This window comes from Ciona intestinalis, chromosome 9, assembly GCF_000224145.3.
Source record: "Ciona intestinalis chromosome 9, KH, whole genome shotgun sequence".
Taxonomy (NCBI): domain Eukaryota; kingdom Metazoa; phylum Chordata; class Ascidiacea; order Phlebobranchia; family Cionidae; genus Ciona; species Ciona intestinalis.
The window spans coordinates 797684-818697 of NC_020174.2; the positions used below are offsets into that span (position 1 = coordinate 797684).

General features: G+C 36.0%; 1 protein-coding gene across 1 annotated transcript in view; it reads right to left on the reverse strand.

Annotated features, from left to right (window-relative positions):
* LOC100183875 (E3 ubiquitin-protein ligase MYCBP2) overlaps positions 1-21014 on the reverse strand; it is a 53608-nt gene that overhangs the window by 14415 nt on the left and 18179 nt on the right. Inside the window, exons 32-68 of the mRNA XM_026835847.1 lie at positions 20388-20603; positions 19249-19496; positions 18623-18706; positions 18019-18183; positions 17458-17680; positions 16863-16956; positions 16077-16489; positions 15239-15755; positions 15039-15101; positions 14682-14851; positions 14209-14268; positions 13833-13939; positions 13291-13419; positions 12821-12941; positions 12359-12444; positions 11848-11990; positions 11306-11432; positions 10896-10992; positions 10514-10594; positions 10157-10259; positions 9640-9787; positions 9197-9314; positions 8153-8367; positions 7602-7757; positions 7133-7296; positions 6516-6681; positions 5975-6104; positions 5299-5432; positions 4806-4934; positions 4304-4480; positions 3611-3817; positions 3055-3144; positions 2503-2670; positions 2074-2184; positions 1579-1772; positions 1219-1315; positions 454-663 (exon numbers count right to left, since the gene is read on the reverse strand). Of these exons, the coding sequence (XP_026691648.1) occupies positions 454-663; positions 1219-1315; positions 1579-1772; positions 2074-2184; positions 2503-2670; positions 3055-3144; positions 3611-3817; positions 4304-4480; positions 4806-4934; positions 5299-5432; positions 5975-6104; positions 6516-6681; positions 7133-7296; positions 7602-7757; positions 8153-8367; positions 9197-9314; positions 9640-9787; positions 10157-10259; positions 10514-10594; positions 10896-10992; positions 11306-11432; positions 11848-11990; positions 12359-12444; positions 12821-12941; positions 13291-13419; positions 13833-13939; positions 14209-14268; positions 14682-14851; positions 15039-15101; positions 15239-15755; positions 16077-16489; positions 16863-16956; positions 17458-17680; positions 18019-18183; positions 18623-18706; positions 19249-19496; positions 20388-20603 (5861 nt within the window). The remainder of the gene's footprint in view (positions 1-453; positions 664-1218; positions 1316-1578; positions 1773-2073; positions 2185-2502; positions 2671-3054; positions 3145-3610; positions 3818-4303; positions 4481-4805; positions 4935-5298; positions 5433-5974; positions 6105-6515; positions 6682-7132; positions 7297-7601; positions 7758-8152; positions 8368-9196; positions 9315-9639; positions 9788-10156; positions 10260-10513; positions 10595-10895; positions 10993-11305; positions 11433-11847; positions 11991-12358; positions 12445-12820; positions 12942-13290; positions 13420-13832; positions 13940-14208; positions 14269-14681; positions 14852-15038; positions 15102-15238; positions 15756-16076; positions 16490-16862; positions 16957-17457; positions 17681-18018; positions 18184-18622; positions 18707-19248; positions 19497-20387; positions 20604-21014) is intronic.

The window sequence follows — 21014 nt, forward strand, 5'->3', positions numbered from 1 at the left end:
ATTATATGTTAGGATATATCGAAATGTTTAAATTATGTTAGATATGTATTTTCTATGCATACTAAATTAGCAGTAATGTTGCTAGCATAGGAAAACATACACCTTATGATCCTTTTTAAGTTATACAATGAGTGACGATGTATTCATACGCCCCTCATGCCCACCGCCAAGTTATAAAAACAACACCAAACAAATAAACAATAAAAAACTTTTTTACTGATAGTCGATTTTTACAACAAACGTACATCCATAATTCCTGTTAAGTTATAAAGTAAGTGCTGGCATATTTATACACCTTATGCCCACTGTCAAGCCGTAACAAACAAACCAACAGACAATAAAAAACAACTCCTACTCATAATGGATTTTTTATAACATTTTTTTATTACAAACAAGCCAACCTTATACTAGTGTTGGTCGTTTTAATAACAATTTTTGTAAAATGCATCCTACCTTATTTTTCTGTTGATTTGATCGAGCTGACGACAACTTATCAACATGGTCATGGTCCAACGCACACAAGGCTCCTAGTGCTTGCCACAGGGTGGGGGTAGCGAGACAATGCTCCGATTCACGTTCCATCTCCGATAATCTGGTCAGAGGAAGAATGGCTTCGGACACCGCACACTTGGTGACCGAACTCCAGTTTAAACCAATTTGACCCTGTTGTACGTTAAAGCATTGTTAAAAAAATGAGTTTGAAACTTCTATGTACACAAACACAGCTATACTGTCTTTTTCTACAGTTAAACTTTTTATAAATTATAACGGTGCCATATACCGTTACAGTTTATTTAGGAGCTATGTAAGTTGAAGCTTGTTTATCATAGATAGTCTTTTATACAATTATAACTTATATACAACGCCTTTTATATAGTTAAACTTTTTATATAGTTATAACTTATACACAGCAGCTTTTGTACAGTATAGTGTATTTAATGAGTTATCATTTTTATATAGTGCAATTTTTAAAGGTATAGTGTCGTTTATGAGTGCATTTATCCTTTATCTAGTTTTACACAAATTTTCTTTTTTTTCATGGTAAGTCCAAGAGTTAGTTAAGCTATGGAAGCTTGGGTTCAAGTCAGAGTTTCCTCATTACTATACAAGAATTGGCTTAAGCCCAATCACTTTAAAACCGAGGTATTTTAACATTTGAAATTTAATGAGATTTACAAGCCATTGACACTATAATGTAGATATACAGTATATACTTACAGCAGACATATCTTTAAGTAACTTGATAACAGACTCCACAATAGATTTATCTTGTATTGTTCCATGCATCCACCACGTTGGACTGTCTTTCTCTGGCCTGTAATGTTGTTAATATTAACATTAGTTAAAAATAAAAACATGTTTAAATACATCGCAAATGGTTATATATATTTGGACTGTTAGCAGGTAGATGCATCGTAATGTCGGATACTGTTTGTAGAAATCCATGGAAAGCTTCAACCAGTGGCTGCATTGAATCAATGCCGGCCAATGCCATGTCTTTTACAATTTAAAATTAATAGCTGAAAATGTTTAGTCAACATTTTAAACTGTATTTTTAGGCGTTGTGAATTATTTTACCTTCCAGAAAACACCGTCTTCAGTTCTACAGCTCGTGCTTTCTTGGCTTGATTTGCTGAATCAGCAGATTGCAGTTGTGGGGAACCCCCTTTCACTTGTACATGAAGAGCCTTAGCTATGCAAGCAAAGAAAGGATCGAGAACTCGGATGGAGGGAGGAGCATCTTGGGAGGAAAATGAGGAGGAGGAGGAGCTCTGGATGGTGATTGGTTCGTTTGAATATTGGGATAATGGTGATTGTGTTGGAATAGTTTGTTTGATATATTAAATACTAAACAGTCCATTTGTGTTAGAAATGTCTTTTTGTGTGAATTTAGTTTATCTGTTCCCAGGCGAGGCACTTCTTAATCAATGTTTTGTTAGTTAAATATATTTCCTGTTTTTTTTGCCTCTAAATTATTGTCTGCTGTCGTGGCTGAGTCTTTAGTTGCCGGAGTATCACACACAACCCATAAAGATATATTTAAATACAACAACACATAACCCATATATTGACCTCAGTAATGGATTCCCTCAGTTTATCTTGTGTTGGAACCTTGGCAGATATAATTGATGCAAGTCGATCGGGGGGGACTTCTGATAATATTCTCCGTAAAAGTAAAGTGACCTGCAGGGAGTGTTATCGTCATAATCGCATTGTTGGTAACAAGCACAAAACAATAAAAAGTACAACTTAAAAATCATCCAAAAAATTCACAAACTGTACACTTTTATTAAGACATAGGAGGGTCAAAGAACAGACTTAGATGTGCCAAAAACTCTTAATAGGTTGTTTGAATATTTTTTAAACAAAAAGACAAAGTTTTGTTTTACCTTACAATCATTTGGGTGATACAAACTGAGGTCAAAAGTTTCCAATGTTATTGGCACAAGTTAAGTGTTGCAATACTTAGGAGAGTTACTCTAAAATTACAAAAAATCTCACCTGTCTCTGCACCCTTGGTGTTCCAGTATGTAGCAAGGACACAATATCTTGTACAAGTAAACTCTGTTGAGCCACATAATGACATCCAACATCTGAACCACTCAATGCAAGGATCATGGAAAGAAGTTCAAAGCAGTAAGTATCGCTCTGTTCAGCTGATTTAACACACTGGGGATGGAAGCGGTTTTGTTAAATGGATAAGAGTGTGGTACCTTTGTTTTTATATAAATACTGGGGATGGAAATGGTTCAATTAATTAGTTTAGGGTGTGATAAAGATACTTATAGGTAAAATACGTGACAGATATAATCGCCAAATTTTTTTGGAATTTTTTTCTTTTTCTTTTTACGTATAGATTTGCACACAGACAGCAAAACACCAAAAAAAAAACCCATCAAAAAGGGGGGGGGGGGGATACTTTATAACTATTATATATAAGATAGAATTTATACCACCTATGTTTAAAATATTCTCTGAACAATATACAACTTTTCCATTTCTACATATCAACAACAGAGCATTACATTACCTTATATATACAATAAACATTACCTGAACTGATGTAGCTTGTAGATTATTCTCCCAAACCTTCCTTATATGGGCGGCTTCAGTGTGGATGGCATGCACTGTATGTTCAAATACCTGGATGTGTAAAACCACCATGTATTTACATATACAATGCATCTCCTAATATAATATATAGTAGGATGGGGAAGATGGGACAACTTTAGCACATAATATCCAAACATCCTGATCGTGCTTTAAACAATTAACAAGGGTCTATGGGGGTCATGAGGATAAGGTTTTATAATTCTTTGAATTTTTTTTGTTCACTACTAAATGGGACGAAAAAATATAATGAAAAGGTGTCCCCACTCCCCCACCCTCCTAAAAAAAGCTTTGCTTTACAATACGTTTTATGGCTATTTTAGTTTCAAGCGATAATATATTTTTTTTCAAACATTATAAATGCTAAAACTGTTAGCTCGATAAGACATCCTAGCTAAACATAATTTTCCTTTTATCGCCCAGCAGTTAATTGTGTAGGAAATTAGGCTTAACCAATAATCTCTACTTTGTTATAAAGTAGAACCAACCTACAACATACCTTCTTCTGTAGTGAGGTTAGTTTACTTCTACTGAACAAGATCCCAACCATATGTTCCCTTAAGTTGGGATCCACGTCCCTGGGGCTTGATGGGGTGAGGTCCGCCACCTTTGATGTTTCGCCCCCACCCACTTCATCTGGTGGGGTGATGGCGGGGCTACCGTTGTTCGAGGTTGGGGTGGTTTCGGAAAGTAGTTGTCCGAATACCTGGGGGTTGACAGTGAGCATGAGGTGTGTGGATTTATTGTTTTTTGTGTATAAGAGGGCACCCTTGTTATAACCTGACAATAAGCTTGGGGTGTATGAATAAACTGATAAGCGTCATGTTTTTTAAATATGTTCTGGGGTGACATTGTTAAAGTACAGTTACATTCGTAGCGCGGAACTAGGAAACCTCATGATTTGGCCCCTTTGAATTAACCTTAACAGTAAGGTAAAAGCTGTATAAGGGACACCTTTTCTATAACTTGACAGTGAGCATGAGGTGTATGAATACACCATGTGTGCCTGGTGTATAAGAAGGCACCCATGTTATAACTCGACAGTGAGCATGAGGTATATGAATACACCATGTGTGTCTTGTGTATAAGAAGACACCCATGTTATAACTCGACAGTAAACATAAGGTGTATGAATACACAATACAAGACAATTCCCAGCCTTACAAATACAAAGCTGTATATCAACCCATACCTCTGCAGTTAACAACTTGAAAACTTTGAGTAACTCAGCTTCACAAGTTTGAGCACGTAGTGTGTTAGATGGTAGCTGTTGTATTGACATCATACCCTCACCCACAAGGATTCCAAGCAACTTAATTTGTCGCACACGAAGCCCGTTATCGGGACCACGCAACTCAACTTGTAGTATCTAGTAGGAGTATTAGTTTACAATATTTATTTATTTATTTATTTATAACACACTTCATTTGTTTATAAGACATTTATTGGGCACTTAATAGACAGCATACCCTTATAATGTCATATTATATTTGTGGGCAAAACGTCGGCCTTGTGGATCATAAACAATTGCTATAAATCACTATTAGACTAACTTTACACTTGGCTGCAACATCATATACATTAATTTATTCCTTAATAAAACGACCATTTTTCCAATGAATAAACACAGTATGCACACAAGGCAAGCACACAGCAGTAACACGGCATATTTTACCACATAACCAAGTACTTACATTAATATCCTCATTCAGAGGGCAATGCACCCACCCTGCGTATTGTGAGGACAATTCACGAGTTTGTAATTTCTTCTTTTTATCTTCGTCAAATATTTCGGAGGAAAAACTAATCGAAGTCACTTTTTTCTATTAAAGTATGTGAAGTGTTAGGTTCGATGGTACTTTGTAGCTTTGACATTTTAAACTTAAAGTATCATGAAAAAGGAATTGATAATGGTTAAATTAGCAAAGTTACTTTTTCGTTTGGTAGGTATGATGCGTTTACCAGAAGTAAAGTTGGCCACTTCCCCGAAGGTAGGTAATTCAGTTTCATGCATTTAATTTATTACCTAACTTAAATTGAGTTGTTCTATTGCCACAAAAACCTAGGGTCTACTATTCTATACTGTATGGAAAGGGACCTATGGCAGAGTATGCCATGGGATCTGAGCTCTAGGTCGTAGGTGCACCATTGCTCCAAAATAATGACATAATATTGAATATAAGTCACCTGTATATCTCGTGTGTTATCAATATGTACATACAGAGCATGAGGTAAGACATCTCTTATCTCCTTCTTTCTTCCATCTTTATCACACACCATGTTTAATGTGATGCTCTTCACTTTGTTCTTATCCTCATCTCCTGTTATATCGGGTGGGATTGTATATTAAGTTCATATACATTTCATTACAGGTGCAGGAAACGTGTACTGAACTTTTTAAAATGCCGGCGCCATGGCATAGTGGTTTGAAAGCTCAAACCATAACTAAACCAATGTATTTGATGCTACCATGAAACATCACACTCGTGTAATTATGTTAAGTAGATTGGAGCACCTGCTTCCAACCCAAAGGTTACTGGTTCAAGGCCTGTCACTGCTACTATTATGGGCATACGTGTCTTTGGGCAAGACACTTCTAGCAAGTGAGCATAAGGTTGAAACTTTACTTCAATGTAACAGAATATATCTTTATGTAAGGTTAGAATAACAAACCAACCAAATTCCCGAATATTTCGTTTGATCCAGACTTGGTTATTTTACACAACCAATAAGCTTATAACCACTCATAAAGTTGCATGTTTGTGGATTCTTGCAAGTAGGTACGAAAAAAACAAAACAAAAAGAAAGTGGGCATAAGGTGTAAAACCTTACATAACTTATAAAGATAGTAAAACAAACAAACCTGATTCCCAGAATGTTTCAGTTGAACCATCAGTTAAACTGTTAGCAATGGAAGGATGACTTGATGTCTTTATATGAATGTGGGTCGTTATATCACGGGTGTTCGTTACTTTACCGTCATGGTTTTCCACCTGTGTGGATTGGTTTGTTACATAGGTGTCTATCGTTTGGAAATCTTGGGGCTATTTATACAATATCTATATAAAAATTGGGTTGCTATTTATACAATACTGTAGCGACAATGCTTATTGCTCGTTGTAATGAAATGATTTAGTTTTAAACGCACGCGAAACACGAAGGAGATTGGAAAAAGAAGGCAAATGAAAAGGGGCGTTTCGCACACGCACGCACACATGAATAAACGCTACAATACGTTATTAATCGTCTCATACATATGGGCTGCCAGGTTTGCATAGAAACCATGTTATTATCTTATTTTAGCTTATTACCTTTAATATTACAGGCTTACCTTTATAAATTATAAAAAAACAGATATTTTCAAACAACTAAATTTTTTTTTATGCATAGTTCGGAAATCGTACCTCTTTGGGAGCAGAGTTCCCTGGTTTAATTTTCATCAATTTCTTCCTCTTTGCTTGTTTTTCTTCGTTGCAATCTACTTTGGATAATATTTGGCTGATATGTGAGAAGACCTGGCTTTGATGGAGGAACTGATGATCTGATGGGAGAACGCGCAAGCTCCAACATCTGGGGGATACGATCATCATTATTGTGAGCTACAGGATTATAAATGATTAAATCTGGAAGATCTTTTTAGGCAAGCTATTTTATACTTTTAAAGGCCTTATCAACATTATGAATGCATTTTACTTGTTTGTTAGGGTAATGGGGAAACTGTGGCCTAAATCACAGGTTTCTTGTTTAATGCGATGAAATAATGGATTCAGTTTTACCTATAAAGATTATCCTCACATGGCTGGGCAACTTTAGATGTTATAACACAGGTGTACAAGAGTCTTATTTAATACATCTCCTGCCTGCATGGTAGCTGCATCGAGCCTTAAACCTGGTACCTTGTGGTAACAAGTTAAGCGCTCTAACCACAATGTTACGAAAATTTACAGTTTTTCCCTATTTTAGCTAATTAACTTGTATTATAATATACATCTTTTAGTTCAGGTAAAAATGCTTAACTTACCGAATCGCCATGAGTTGAACTGGACTGTTAGCAGGGAGATGCATCATAATATCGGATACTGTTTGTAGAAATCCATGGAAAGCTTCAACCAGTGGTTGCATTGAATCAATGCCAGCCAATGCCATATCTTTTACAGGGTGCTCACACAAGGGTTTTGTTTCTTGCTGTAAAACATGGTAGAAAAATAAGGTAATGTTTTCAAAGGTTTGTTGTCAAACGTAACATTAGGGATGTCTGGAGATACCAGGAGTTCATTTGTTTAGCATTATTAAACAGCTTTTACCCTGCATTTAAGTGTCTGCACAAACAAGCAGAGCGAAAATATTGTATTAACCACATTAATCAATGAGGTTTCCTATGTTTGGTGAAATTTTCCTTTTTTTTTATAAATCAAAAACATTATACCCAGTTCAGGTGTACAGAATGTCACTTGAGATTTAGTTTAAAAAAATGATGCTTGTCATCTTACCTCCATTTCATCGTCATTGTTTTCATCATTGATTTTATTCTTGCTTTCATCTTTCCCTGGGTGTTGGTTGGCTTCAGTAAGAGCTGACACAAAGTACCACAGAATGTTATGGATGCTTGATTCAGTGATCACTGTACGTAGCAACCATGTCAGTGCCTGGGGATAAATACAAGTAAAAATGGATGCAGATTAATTAACACTAGGTTTGTTTTAACTACAGACAAGTTTAAATCAAAGAGCTTAAGATACAAAACCTATGTTAACGTATTATTGGAGCTGTTTGTATTAAAACTGATCAAAACACCTGTGTTTTATAGCCCTAAGACAAGAGTTCTGCCCTCTTTTTTCTATTTAAATGTATTTTTTTAAATGTAAACAGCGCTCTAAAAAAACACAGGCGGCCTCATGGCCCCATGGCTGAACCTTATTAGTTGGGCATATGCATTGTAACCAAAGGATACCTGGTTTGATGCTTGGCACCGACACAATCTCACCCTTAAACCTAATCCAATCCAACTGCAACATTAACCCCAAACACACCACCCACTAACCTGCAACACATAAACCCTCAATGCAGCTCTCCTCAGTGTCATCTGTAGCGTAAGTTGCAACGACTTAAGATCATGACGTTGCGTAACAAACGATATAACATTTGATCCGTGCACGGCCCTCCCGGCGATGTCATTATTGTTCCCGGATCCTCCCCGCATCAATCTTTTCATGGATGCGGAAGGTTGGTGGAGGAGGAACGTTCCGGATGGTGAGGCTGGGATGGAGGTGTTAAAGCTTAAATACTATTCTATTAATATTCTATGTGGGTGAGGGCTTGGGCTGGAGGTGATGTGTTGGGCAAAGGGTTAGTTATTAGATAGGTTGGTATGAGTTCTGTTTGGTACATACCATTAAGCAACTATTCTATATATTCATATATAGAGGAGTTGTATAGAAAATGAATAATATATATTAGACAGCATCTACATGTAACATGTTATAGAGTAGTGTGGGGCAAGATGGGACACCTTTCAACTCTATTTTCTCGTCTCATTTAGTAGTAAACAAAGAACATTCAATGAATTATAAAACTATATCCCCACGACTCCCATAGACCGTTGTTAATTGGTTAAAAAACGATCAGGATATTTGTATATTAAGTGCTAAAGGTGTCCCATCTTCCCCCACCCTACTATATATAAATACCAGTATAAACCAGTATAGGATGAGTATTATGCATCAGATAGGGTGCATACTGCTAAGCATCTATAAGTAACATTGCTAACTCCGTTGGTTAAATCACAACCGTTTATTTTATAATCTATGTGGGTGAGGTCTTTGTAGAGGCCGAGGATTTAAGGGGATTTTTTGGTATTGCTTACAATTTATCACTTCATAAGTGAACACTGTGTTGGGAGCATTGTCCGTTAAGTGTCTTTTTCAAAGACGCTTACGTCAAACAGTAATGGTACAAGCACTCAGTGTTGAATGCATCTCTGTTATGTTTTTATTTTGTCTAGCACAAAGTTGTAAGTTTCTATGTTAGAATACTCAATGTTTACCAGTGTGTGTTTATATATAAAATAGGCGTAATAAATACAAACCTGTAATAGAAGCATCCCCACTGCTGCTAATACGATGACGATCCGGTTTATTCGGCTGCGAACCAGTTGAAACCGACCTCATTAACCGATTACGACGTAAAAACATGGATGATTCGGTCTGTGGGGATAGAATATTTGATTAGAGTGGCTTATACTTAGGGCCTTGTCATGTGAAAAAACTTTTAGCATGTGGAGAAATAAGCCAACTCTGGCATAAATCTCAGGACTGACCTTGACTATATAGAGTACTTTCAAAGTCATTTTAGGAATTTATACAAAATTTAACTGTTCTGAAGTTAATCATTAGTCATTACTCTATAAACCTGTAACATTGGTCTGTGAATTTGTACAACTTTAAAGAAAAATAATCTTCAGTATATGCTTTTGAGCACCAAAAGTTATTTTACAAAAAGCAACACATTTTACTGACAAGAGTTGTTCACCTTTTGTGGTGAGCTGTCAGGTGTCACTGACAATCTATTGATTGAATGTTTGAGAAACTTGGTTGAAGTTTGCAGCTGGTTGGACAAAGAACGACTTCTGTATTCTGCTCCACTGTGCAGTTTCCTACTGTTTGTATAGATGGGTGGGCTATTTAAAGGTTAATATGAAGAGGGTAATATAGTTTGAAAGACCAAAACTATCATTGACAAAAGTATCATAACTATTGTTTGTTGAATAGTTAAAATAAATATAACATTTATATAGGACTACAGATTTTGGCAAGCGAACTATTGCCCCCAATTTAGTTATAAATGCTGTTAAATCTTAATATACACCTTTCTAAATAATGTGATGTTTTAAAACTATACTCATATATCAATATTAATGAAAAAATTATATTTTAAACGTAAACACATGCTTGTTTGCACAACATGTATACTTTATGATATATGTTATGTTACCACGTACATGGTGCTGTTAAGAACATATATGTATTGAAACAGTGCCACCACTTACATAGTATTGGTGATTGGTGAAACTGTATCCTTCCCATTAGTTTGTAAGTAAGCACATGGGTGGTTGGGGAAAGGGGAATGTGCAAGGCTCATCGTGGGTTGTTCTGTGGGGTAAACATGGTGGGATATTATTGGTTGATACAATATGAAAAACATAACATCAATTTGATATACCACATTGAATGCAGTAGCGAAAATGCAAGTAATTAAAACGACGAAGAAAAGGGAATCAGAAGCAAAAACAACAGTCGTAAAACTTTAGCAGAGGTAAAAACATCTTAAGGAAAGTTTCATATAAATGGTGTTTTGCTTAACATATTGTTGCTATGCTATTATATTTACACTTAGTTTATCAAACCTGTTTTTATCCACATATCATCATCATTTAAACTTGCCCCAACATTTTCCAACCATTTGTCTTGTTGTGTGGATGAATGGCCTGGAATGTAAAAGCTTATGAAAAAAATAAAACTGACGCATATAACTGAGTGTACAACACCGGGGTAATGAGACAACTTTGACCTAAATCCCAGGTTCCATGGCATGAGGGCTTCAAGCATATGGAATATGTGTATTGGGGAAACATAAACACACAAAACCATCAAAATACAGAGCACAACTGTATTAACCTCTAAGCATTTAATATTAGATTGCCAAAAAAATCGTTAGAAACCAACTAGAAATTACGAAGTTTAAATCTCAGTATGGTTGGTAGGTAGTTTACTTTAAGTTTCACTCACCAGATAATAGATTTTTATTCTTGTGTTCAAACAGTCGATGTGGTCCACGTGCTGCACTTACAAGGTTGAGTAGAAACATTGCATTGTCTTTCATAACCTGTATGGCGGTTAAGTATATAAGCTGCACTCTATGGTATATTTGGGCAAGGTTAAAGTGATTCAATACTTTATTTAAACGGTGAAATTAAAGTAAACACACATGGTTCTATTTAAAATGATTAAAGTCCTACATTATTAAACTTATGAACTTTACAGATGGTATGAGCCAAAAAAGTTGGAATTTTGAAAAAAAAAAAAAAAAACTTTTTTAGGCTAATTCTTGCTACAAGTTAACTGTGACTGAGACCACACCTTTGATATATCGCATTGTACAACTTTATAAATGTACAATAGGAATGAAATTTGCTTACCTGATGGGCACTTGTTGGTTGTAGCAGCAACTTGTGCAGCTTATTTGCCCAATTACTTGAACCTTTCTTTACATTGGTGTTCTTAGATGTGCTGGGTGAGGTGGCTGATTTCTTATTGGTCAAATATCTGGGTTAAGATGGTGAATATAATACAGGTGTCTCATGTCTGTTTTATATAAGAGGCATAAAATAAATGTAACTTATTTATCCTTATACGGCGGAGCAATGGCAGTTGTTGTAACACGGGTTTACTGTTTCATACACCTCGTGGCCGCCTATGAGTTATCACGCATGTAACTTTGTGACATTGTATGTGATTACTTTTAGGATATATTTATTTTTAATGCCCACATAGCGGCAACGGCAAGCCTCAAACTCGTAACTTCTAGAGTAGAGGCAGGCGTGCTAACCACTGTGTCACAGCACTAAATCTAAAACACAATCTAACAAAGAAACAACACTAATAAAACTAAATATATAAACCCAAGATAAATTAAACAAGAACAGAATAAAACACGCCAAACAACAATCGTAATACTCACGATTCCCTGCATGTAATACATAGTAGAAACCAGGTACTTCCCCCTACCCCCCCATCTCCGCAATCACCCGCCCAACCCCCACAATAATGACCACTGCTGTTGTAACCAAGACCTCCAGCGAACTTCCCACAACCAGGGTGGCTCTGTCAGGGAAACGTAAGGGTTTATCATTCATATACATATACAGCATAAATATGATGGAAAAAAAAAATTGCTTATCATACTATATTACTATATATATATGTTCTGTTACTTCTGCTACCAGGCATTACGTCAAATATTATTTTTTTGGCTCCTACAGTAATTTAATATTTTATATATCAGAGGAACCAGAAAAAGACCATTACCTATAGTCCTATACCTATATATATATGTATATATGTATATATATAGGGAGAGAAATGAGATGAAACGTAAAGCTTCGATGCCATACAACCGCTCATTACGTATATATGGGTATTAAAGTAATAATTACATAAAGGGAATTAACACTGTACAATAGGTAAATCACCTGTTTCATATGATAAGTAACTGGGTATGGCTGCATCTTGTCGCATAGATCGCACACAATGTCCTTGAAGTGGTCACCTCTGCCGTCTGAGATTAATATTTTAATAAAAATTTTTGATATATTTAATGTAGCATAAAAATAAGGGCAAAAATAACGTTGGCTGCCATACATTTATTTATTTATCTAAATGCTATAGAACTACTAATGTATTACCTTGTGAGAGTTGAAAATGGGATAAATAGACAGTATGTTACAATATGCAGACAATTGCTTTTTTTATAAGAGAAATCTAACACCTTAGCCATCATATACATTCACTTTAAGTGCAATGTTTTCTAACATATCACTTTGTTCAGTAGGAAAGGACATGAACGGACAGCGAGTTACAGCATGCAGACAAGAGCGTGTTTTAGAAACCCATTTTTCACACATAAACACACAGTATAACATCAAATGCCTTACCTTGTACAGTAGGGAACGGCATAAACGGACGAATGGCTGGTGGTTGTTGATTGTTTCTTCTCTGACGAAGCTGTTGAATTGTGACATCATGGAATCTCATCATGTCTTTGTATTTCTTATTCTTAAGTTAAATGCCTACTATTTACTGAGGGAGACCCAGTTTTACCATCATACTGGTGGTTTAGGAGTGATTTTTATTCTTTTTTAGAAAATAATTAATTTTTAGAAAATTTTTTTGGGGAAATAAAAAAACTTGTTATTTATTTTGTCTTTATAAGGTTTTTTATATCCCTTTTCATTTTTTAAAGCAAAAAATAAGTGTGCAGATTTTAGACATTCTATTCCTATTTATTCTGTAAGTTATGACGTAAGATGTATGTCAGAATACCCCAACCCAACCTATACCCATACCTAGCCCCATATACTTGTATTGTGCAAATATACGACTTCACCCTTGTTACACCTCATACCTCTAAATCATTGAAACCGTTGGCAACAATATTGGCTCGTTTCCGCTTGGGTGCTTTAGATGGTGGGGGGGTGGTCGCATCTTTCTGACTGTTCAGGTTGTGTGATGATGGGACAGGGGGTAGAAGGTTCTGGAACAAATACGTTTATTAATTTAATTCTGAAAGATCAAAATGTTTTTGTACTTTGGTACATAACTGCGTCAACAATTTGATGACCAATTCAAAATGCCTTCATCAGCGTATTTATATATTAGTTCTTTGGCAGCATGTCATAGTGGTTAGCACCTGCATCTAGCCTTATGTGTGATGATGCTTTCATTTTTTTTAAATTGTCCGCCATACATTAAAAACATAAAAAAACACCCACAAAGTTAAATGTGTGGTAACTAGTAAGCGGCATAATCTGTATAATGCAGAACAAATATCGCTTAATGCAAGTTATGACCCAACATTCATTCAGACGACAACCTGAATATGCTGTATAAAGGTAGAATAATAAACAGCATGAGAGCTGTTTTGGAAAACATTTTATAAATATCTACCTGGTTTCGAACAGCCAGTTTAGTGATGGTTTCTGACAGACTGACCCATATCATGGCAAGATACACCAGTGTACCAGGTGGTTGACTCCATTCATTTGATGAGCCTTCTGTAAGGTTGTTTTAAACAGGCTTTATTTATTTATATAATATTCGGTAAAATGAGGTTGTTTTGTACACACGTATTAACCATGTTATTATATTAAAATTACCCATGCTATACTTTAAAATAAAGCCTGGATAAAATGTGATAATGGCCTACTGTTTACATAAGTTATCTGCCAAACTGAAGCAGCATTATTATAACAAGGACTTAAAATTTTTCTGTGCCAATACAATAAAAATCTTAATATAGGTTGTTATGTTCACAATGTAGAACCTTGTGTGTTAGATGACGTATCACTTGATCTACGAGGAGTTGAAGTCCCCTCAGTTACAACTGGAACAAAAATGGAGTTTAAATTGTTTGTTTTACAGTAAAACCTTGTTAAAACAAAGGTAACAGGCAACAACACTAGTCTAAATGCTAGCCGAACTTCACTCATATAGATTAGGATATAGTGTCTATCGAAAGGTTATATTAGAAAAAAAAGGGAATTCCTGTTAAAAAGCATAACTACCCCACAGTGGGGTATTGGGCCAACTCTGGCTTAGGTCCCAGGTTCCATTGCATGTCACACCATATGATTTCTCATAATATAGAATAGAATTATGATCTTACAAATCACCCACAAAGTAACATACATGGTAACTCGTAAGCTGGCTCGAGGTGTTAAACCCGTGTGATAACGACTGTCGTTTTCCGGCCACGCGAGGATAAAGTAAGTTACATTCATTCATTCAACAACTTACCATTAGTAACATGCTTCATAATTTGTGAACGCTGAGTTCGGTTGAATTTAAGGAATGATGAACAAGCCATAGCGTCGTGTACAATTCCCTCGTGCCATACAAACGCTGCAAATACTGCTCTCGCACATTCAGCCACTAGGGGAGATAGAGCTTCACTAGTCTCCGAACGACTGGTAAGGAATTTTGGTTTAAGTATTTTAGGAAAATTTAGAATTTAAAAATCTTTAAAAAAATCATTAATTTGGACTTAAGTATTTTATTTTTTAGTTTAGTTAAACTATTTTGATTGTAATTTGGGGTTACATAACTACAAGTACAACATTTTTTGGGATTTATGAAAAAAAATTTATTACTTACTTTATTTTATGAGGGTAAGTTTTCTGCTGGTTCGTCAACTTGACTGGAGTTTCTTTCTTTAATCTGAAAACAAAGTTAAAAGTTTTTAATAAAAGTGAATAATAAACAAATATTATCAAGTTTTTCAGAATATATAAGTCACTATTTTATATATATTTATAACAGCACCCTTTTACTAAAATTTAAAACCTGTTACTTACTGTGAATGAAACATCTTTGAACGTGGAATCTCCTTCTTAGGAATTGCACCACTAGCTGCAGTAGAGAGCTTGGTTTGATTGACAGGTTGTTTACTCGGAGATAAGATATTTCCTTCAACGTCTACGACATCATCAATGAACGGGATATCCTCACCACCGTTCATGTGGGCTACCTCAACTTTTTTTACTCCCCCACGAATAGATTTCGATCTCGCCCCATCATTAGGATGATCCTTCAATGATTTTGCAACTTCTTTTGATGCGGATGCAGTCGTCTTCTTAGTGGGAGACTTCTTGAATGTCTTCTTCTTTGCACCATCGGAGGACCCAGAATCACGTCTTCCTAAACTCGACTTACGCCCCCCGCGCTCCAACCTCTGCGAGGATGCAGTTCGTTGCAGCGGAGCATTGTGGGAAGTTTTCTTCGTTCGTGGTGAAGAGTGACTCCTAGTGTTGGAAGTTGCGCTGGAGGATCGACCACGAAGAGACGAGAGAGGGTCCGGTAGTTTCTTTTCACCTGGAAAAAGAAAAAAAAGTCGGATATAAAAAAACCTAGATATAAAATTGAGAAGGCACATTTTTAGAAACAAGGGGACATTAAATAACATTATATGTTTTAATTTAAAATTTTTATGCTATTATTTTCCTTAGCATAGTATTAGTATGCAAAGATTGGAGAATGATTGGAAAGAGCAACCACATAGATACATTATCAACTAATAAAAAAGTAACTTAACAACCCCAATTTGGATAATGTGCCTGCCTAAATCACAGTTTCATGGAGTGGCCACTGCAGGACCTTACCCAAGTAGAATACAATAATAGCAGTCTGAATTACCATTAGTTTTGCTCTTGAGCGATCTTTGGACTTCCGAATCTGAAGACGATCGATGATGTTTCTTTATCTTCTCCTTTAAGTGAGATGAAGGATCATCAACCTCCAACTTCCTCCCTTCCTCTGGATGATCCTTGAAGCTGGGACTGGATGCGAGGAGAAGATCAACTGCATCTCCATCTTTAGACTGAGGATCAGTGAAAGGGTTGGTAAGTTTAGCAAGAGCTGCTCCTCTGATGGCTGATTCACTCAATGATCCGTTAGACATGTTAACGTTGAGGTTCACGCTTGTTTCCGGGGTGTTGAGGTTTGTTGAAGATCTAGATTTGCGAGAAACAGACTGAAGGTACTGCGTGCCGTCATGCGTGACTGCGAGCGTCCAGCCATGACCAGCTTCTTGAGCTTCGAGACAGAACCTGGGAGTACGTGGAAATTTTAGGAAACTGTGTGGATGGAAAGCCAAGAATTCTGGTGGGACCAGAAAAAGTTACACAAGACAACCCTTATAACCCTTAAGTCTGTAACCATAACCACTATATAGATGAGGTCCTACAGCGTGCCACGAGACCTGATATTTAGGTCGGAATTGACCGTATCATCTTTTATAAAGTGCATTCATATTACTTAAATAATTACCATAAAACTTGGAACTTCATTGCATATTATTATACTTGATGTTACAATACACTTAAACAAGCTACTTATTTACCACATACCATGGAATACAGATGCCAGGTTCACAGTTAACAATGTAATGTATTATTAACAGTATTGATATCTATAACTTACTTAGTAAGTTGTGTTGAATGCATAAGAAGCCAGATTCCTGTTTTATCTGTGGTTACATCAACAGACATGAAGGAATTCCCTGATACAAGTTTACCTGTGGATGATATACATGGTTGTATGCAGTGGCGCAGCCATGGGGGTTTCGGGGGTCGTGACTCCCCACTTTTAAACCAAAAAAAAAAATTTTTTTTAAATGTAAAAAAAAAATTGTTTGAAAAATTTTCTGATTAAAACCCTCCCCCTTATTTTTTTTGGCTGCGCCACTGGTTGTATATATATATCGTGCGGTATATATTAATATGTAGATTGACCATGAAATGTGCCTTGTTTATCCTGGCCTAGCTGTGTAATTTAGAAGTTAAACACAGGTGTACTGTTTATACACCTGTGATAGCTTACAAGTTATCATGTAACGTAACTTATTTGTCCTTTCATGGCAGGGCAATTCAGAAGTTGGGTATTCTGTTTAATACACTTCGTTATTGTTTAATAAACCACGCTTACAAGTTATCACCTATGAACCTTCAGGTATCAATATTTTTCATATTTTTCCATGCATTGCTTCAATCCAGATCAAAAAATCAAAGGTGCTTACCTATTGGTGGGGATTTAATATTAGGATTGTATCGAATGTTATGCCCCGCCACCCCACACTTTATCACTTGGTATTCCCCTGATCCTCTGAAGTCCTTTGTCTTCGGAGCAGTTGGGCTGAAAAGGGTGGGGAAGAGATCGGAGGATTTGGATGGAGTGGATGAAGATGCTCCGAAGAGAGAGGAGCTGAAGGAGGGATGTTGTTGGGCGGATGAAGCTTGATCCTGGAGGTACAGATTGAAAGTTAAAATTTTTGAATTTTAAAATTTTGTAATTTTTTTTGTGTTGAAAATTACCATTGGCGGCCACCTTTCCACTACCTCTTTAAAACCCTTTAAACAGACTTAAGCATCTGGTGAAGTGGTAACACTCTAGGAGTTCAGTAATGGACCCACTTAGGCCTAAATATCAGTCTCATGGTGTGCTTGCTGTAGGATTACACCCATATACAATAAACTATGCTATGGTTTATGTTAATAAGCCAACTCTGGCCTAAATCCCTGGACCTCATAAGTGCCTCTGCATAGAACCTGCATATATGACAACCACAACGTATACTCACCACTACAATAGGAGGTTTCGTGGGATCATCTTTTTTATCGACTTCTTCTATTTTTGGGCTTGATTTCTCAACAGGCACAAGGAAGGTTCTCCCATTATGTTTATGATGCGAGATACACCATGCGTCTACTATGGTTGAATCACTGCAGTATTTATCACAACTTGCCTGTGTATAATGGTGGGGGGAATGAAATTGGGGTTAATTCTTAAACTGTGTGTTATGTATAGCTGTATTTGCTTATCAGCCGTTACTGGGTCAACTCAGATCTTGTTTACCGCCAAGTCCTTTAATATTCTCATATCTGTATTGTATTGTTATTGTTGCATATACTGTATTAATAAAAGAAATTGGGGATAAAGCAAGAAGTGCATTGTTGGTGTACGTGTCCTTAGGCAAGACACTTAAAGGTCATTTCGCTAGCACAGTGGTCAAGTTTAGTCCAATCAAAATAGGATGTAGAAACAACTGTCCTTTTATTTTCATAAAAATTGCTTGCAACTTTGGGACAACAATAACAAAAAATCCCAGAAAATCGTTTTTGAACTAACAAAATGCTTGCCAGCAACAGCAAATACAAAAAAGTATAATGTTAGTAATAAATTACCTTGCCGAGTTTAACCCACGAACCATCGGTGTTACGAATCTCTTCCGTAAACTCAATGATGTCATCATATTTTAACAAGCCAATCTGTTAAGAGGGGTGGAGGGGTAACACTATATGTGGTATATTAGGTTAATTAGTTTTTTGTTAAAACACGCTGTGTAAATAAGAAATGTTTTGTGCTAAGGGCATTTATCTTGTCTCATTGTATTATACTAAATTATACATACAAAGAATATCAGAAGAGATATATACACCAAGTGCAACTACATCCCAACAATGTTACACCAGATTTATTAACAGAAACATGACATTTATAGATTGCATTTCACTACTTTCACACTACTTTCGCATTTTCACACTACTTTCACCAATGTACTGCTTTTCGCTACTTTTCACACTACTTTATTTTACACTAATCCACTTATCAATCTTAGCCATAGCATGCCATTCTATTCTATTCAGGGGTAATGAGCCAATTCTGGCCTAAATCCAGGCACCCATAACATCCTACGATGCGGGATTTTAACCATATGGAACAAATAGCAAGCCACGCTGCGGGACCTTAGCCATGTAAACAGATACTAAAGGTGAAAATTACGATATTTATGTAGAACAGAACTAAACACCTGTGGGCTTTGTAGAGTAGGGTTGCTTCTTATTCTCAATCCTCTACTATTTCTCGTCGCAAACCTTCGTAACTTGGTGCTTGATGCCTCCACCAAGTGGTTGGTAGGTAACCGAGGTTGTTCCGTGCATCCATGAGGAGCTTCCACAACATCCACTATATGACGAGGACCTTTCAACTTTTGATCCAGTGTAACTTGTAACGTGTATGTTGATACTAGGGATGGAATCCATGTAGCGCGGTACACACCTGTGAGATATGTTATTAAAGCTCCCCATTGCCTATCGATTTATGTTGTACACATACATTTTAAATATTATCAATTTTCTTATTATATAATGTTATTAAAGTGACTTTTATAACTAAACCATTTAATGTTTTATTCAAATAAGCATTTTGCACATTTACAACTTTTTATACACCTGTGAGAAGAAAATTTTGTTAAGTTTTTAGTGGTACAAGCATCTTTTGAATGTATTACACTTTTTTTTCATATTTTCCTTTGTTCTTACAAATACCCCTTTATTTTATAGTAGCTTTAGTATTGTGTACACACGCATTATGAATGTTATTACCCTATCCGGTTTTCCTTCTATTCTATATGGGGGATTTCTCCCTTTTTCTCTTATATTACTTAATGTTATTAAAGTCTCTTATCGTTTTTGTAGCTTTTTTTAATTAAGCATTTCTTATAAGAAGTACTTTTTGGAAGAGCCAACTGTGGCCTAAATCCTCATAATAAATGTAAGTAACTTACTTTACCTTGCATGGCCGGAAATGACAGTCGTTATAATACCGGTGCTACTACACCTCGTGCCAGCTTACGAGTTACCATGTATGTTACTTTGTGAGTGATTATTTTTAGGGGGATTATTTAAAAATATTTTTATGTATAGCCGATAATTAGGACAACCATTAGTGACCAATGTGTTAGAGCAATTGCCGTTAAGTGTCTTGCCCAAGGACACTAACGCCCTAACGCCCACATTGGTGGCAGGGTCGGGCCTTGAACCCATTACCTCTGGGTTACATGCAGGCGCGCTAACCACTATTCCACGGCGCCTGGGCAAAACAGTTTACTAATAATAACAGTTTAATTTTCATCCAAAACTACAAACAAACCAACAACAAGCTACCCACCATCTCCCACCCCAGCCACAAGTATTGTCTCAGTTTTCAAAGTTTTCTTGAGTGGGTACGCAAGCCTTAGTTCTTCAAATGAATATTTCTTATAAGCTCTCATCATAGTGATTGAATGATATTTGGAATCCCGGTGTTTTGTGACTTCATATCTCGCTTCAAACGATGGGGTCGGTGTGGTGGGTGATATATCGGGGGTGGCTGCGTATAAGGGACCTGGGTTATGTGTAGTTGTTGTACAAAGTTATATATAAGAAAGTTAGACTTTTTATATGTTGATTAAAAAAATAGGATGACATTGCTATAATACAGTTCATGGTTTTACAAACATTGTTTTATATAAAGGAAGAAACAAGAGTTATTTATAAGAAGGCATAGATGTCATGTATGTGTATCTAAGATCTTGGGTGACATTGTTAAAATACAGTTGGGCTTATAGTGTTTTTCAACAATTTTTGCATTAAAGTATAAAATTATGATTATTATCTAGTCAAAATGTCATAAAATAACGGCTTTTATATTTTGTTTTTAATTTTTTGCTTCACTAGATAACACACAACTTTTTTTATACTTTGAATTCATTAAAATAAATAAGTCTTACTGTTCTTTCAATTTACCAAAAATATG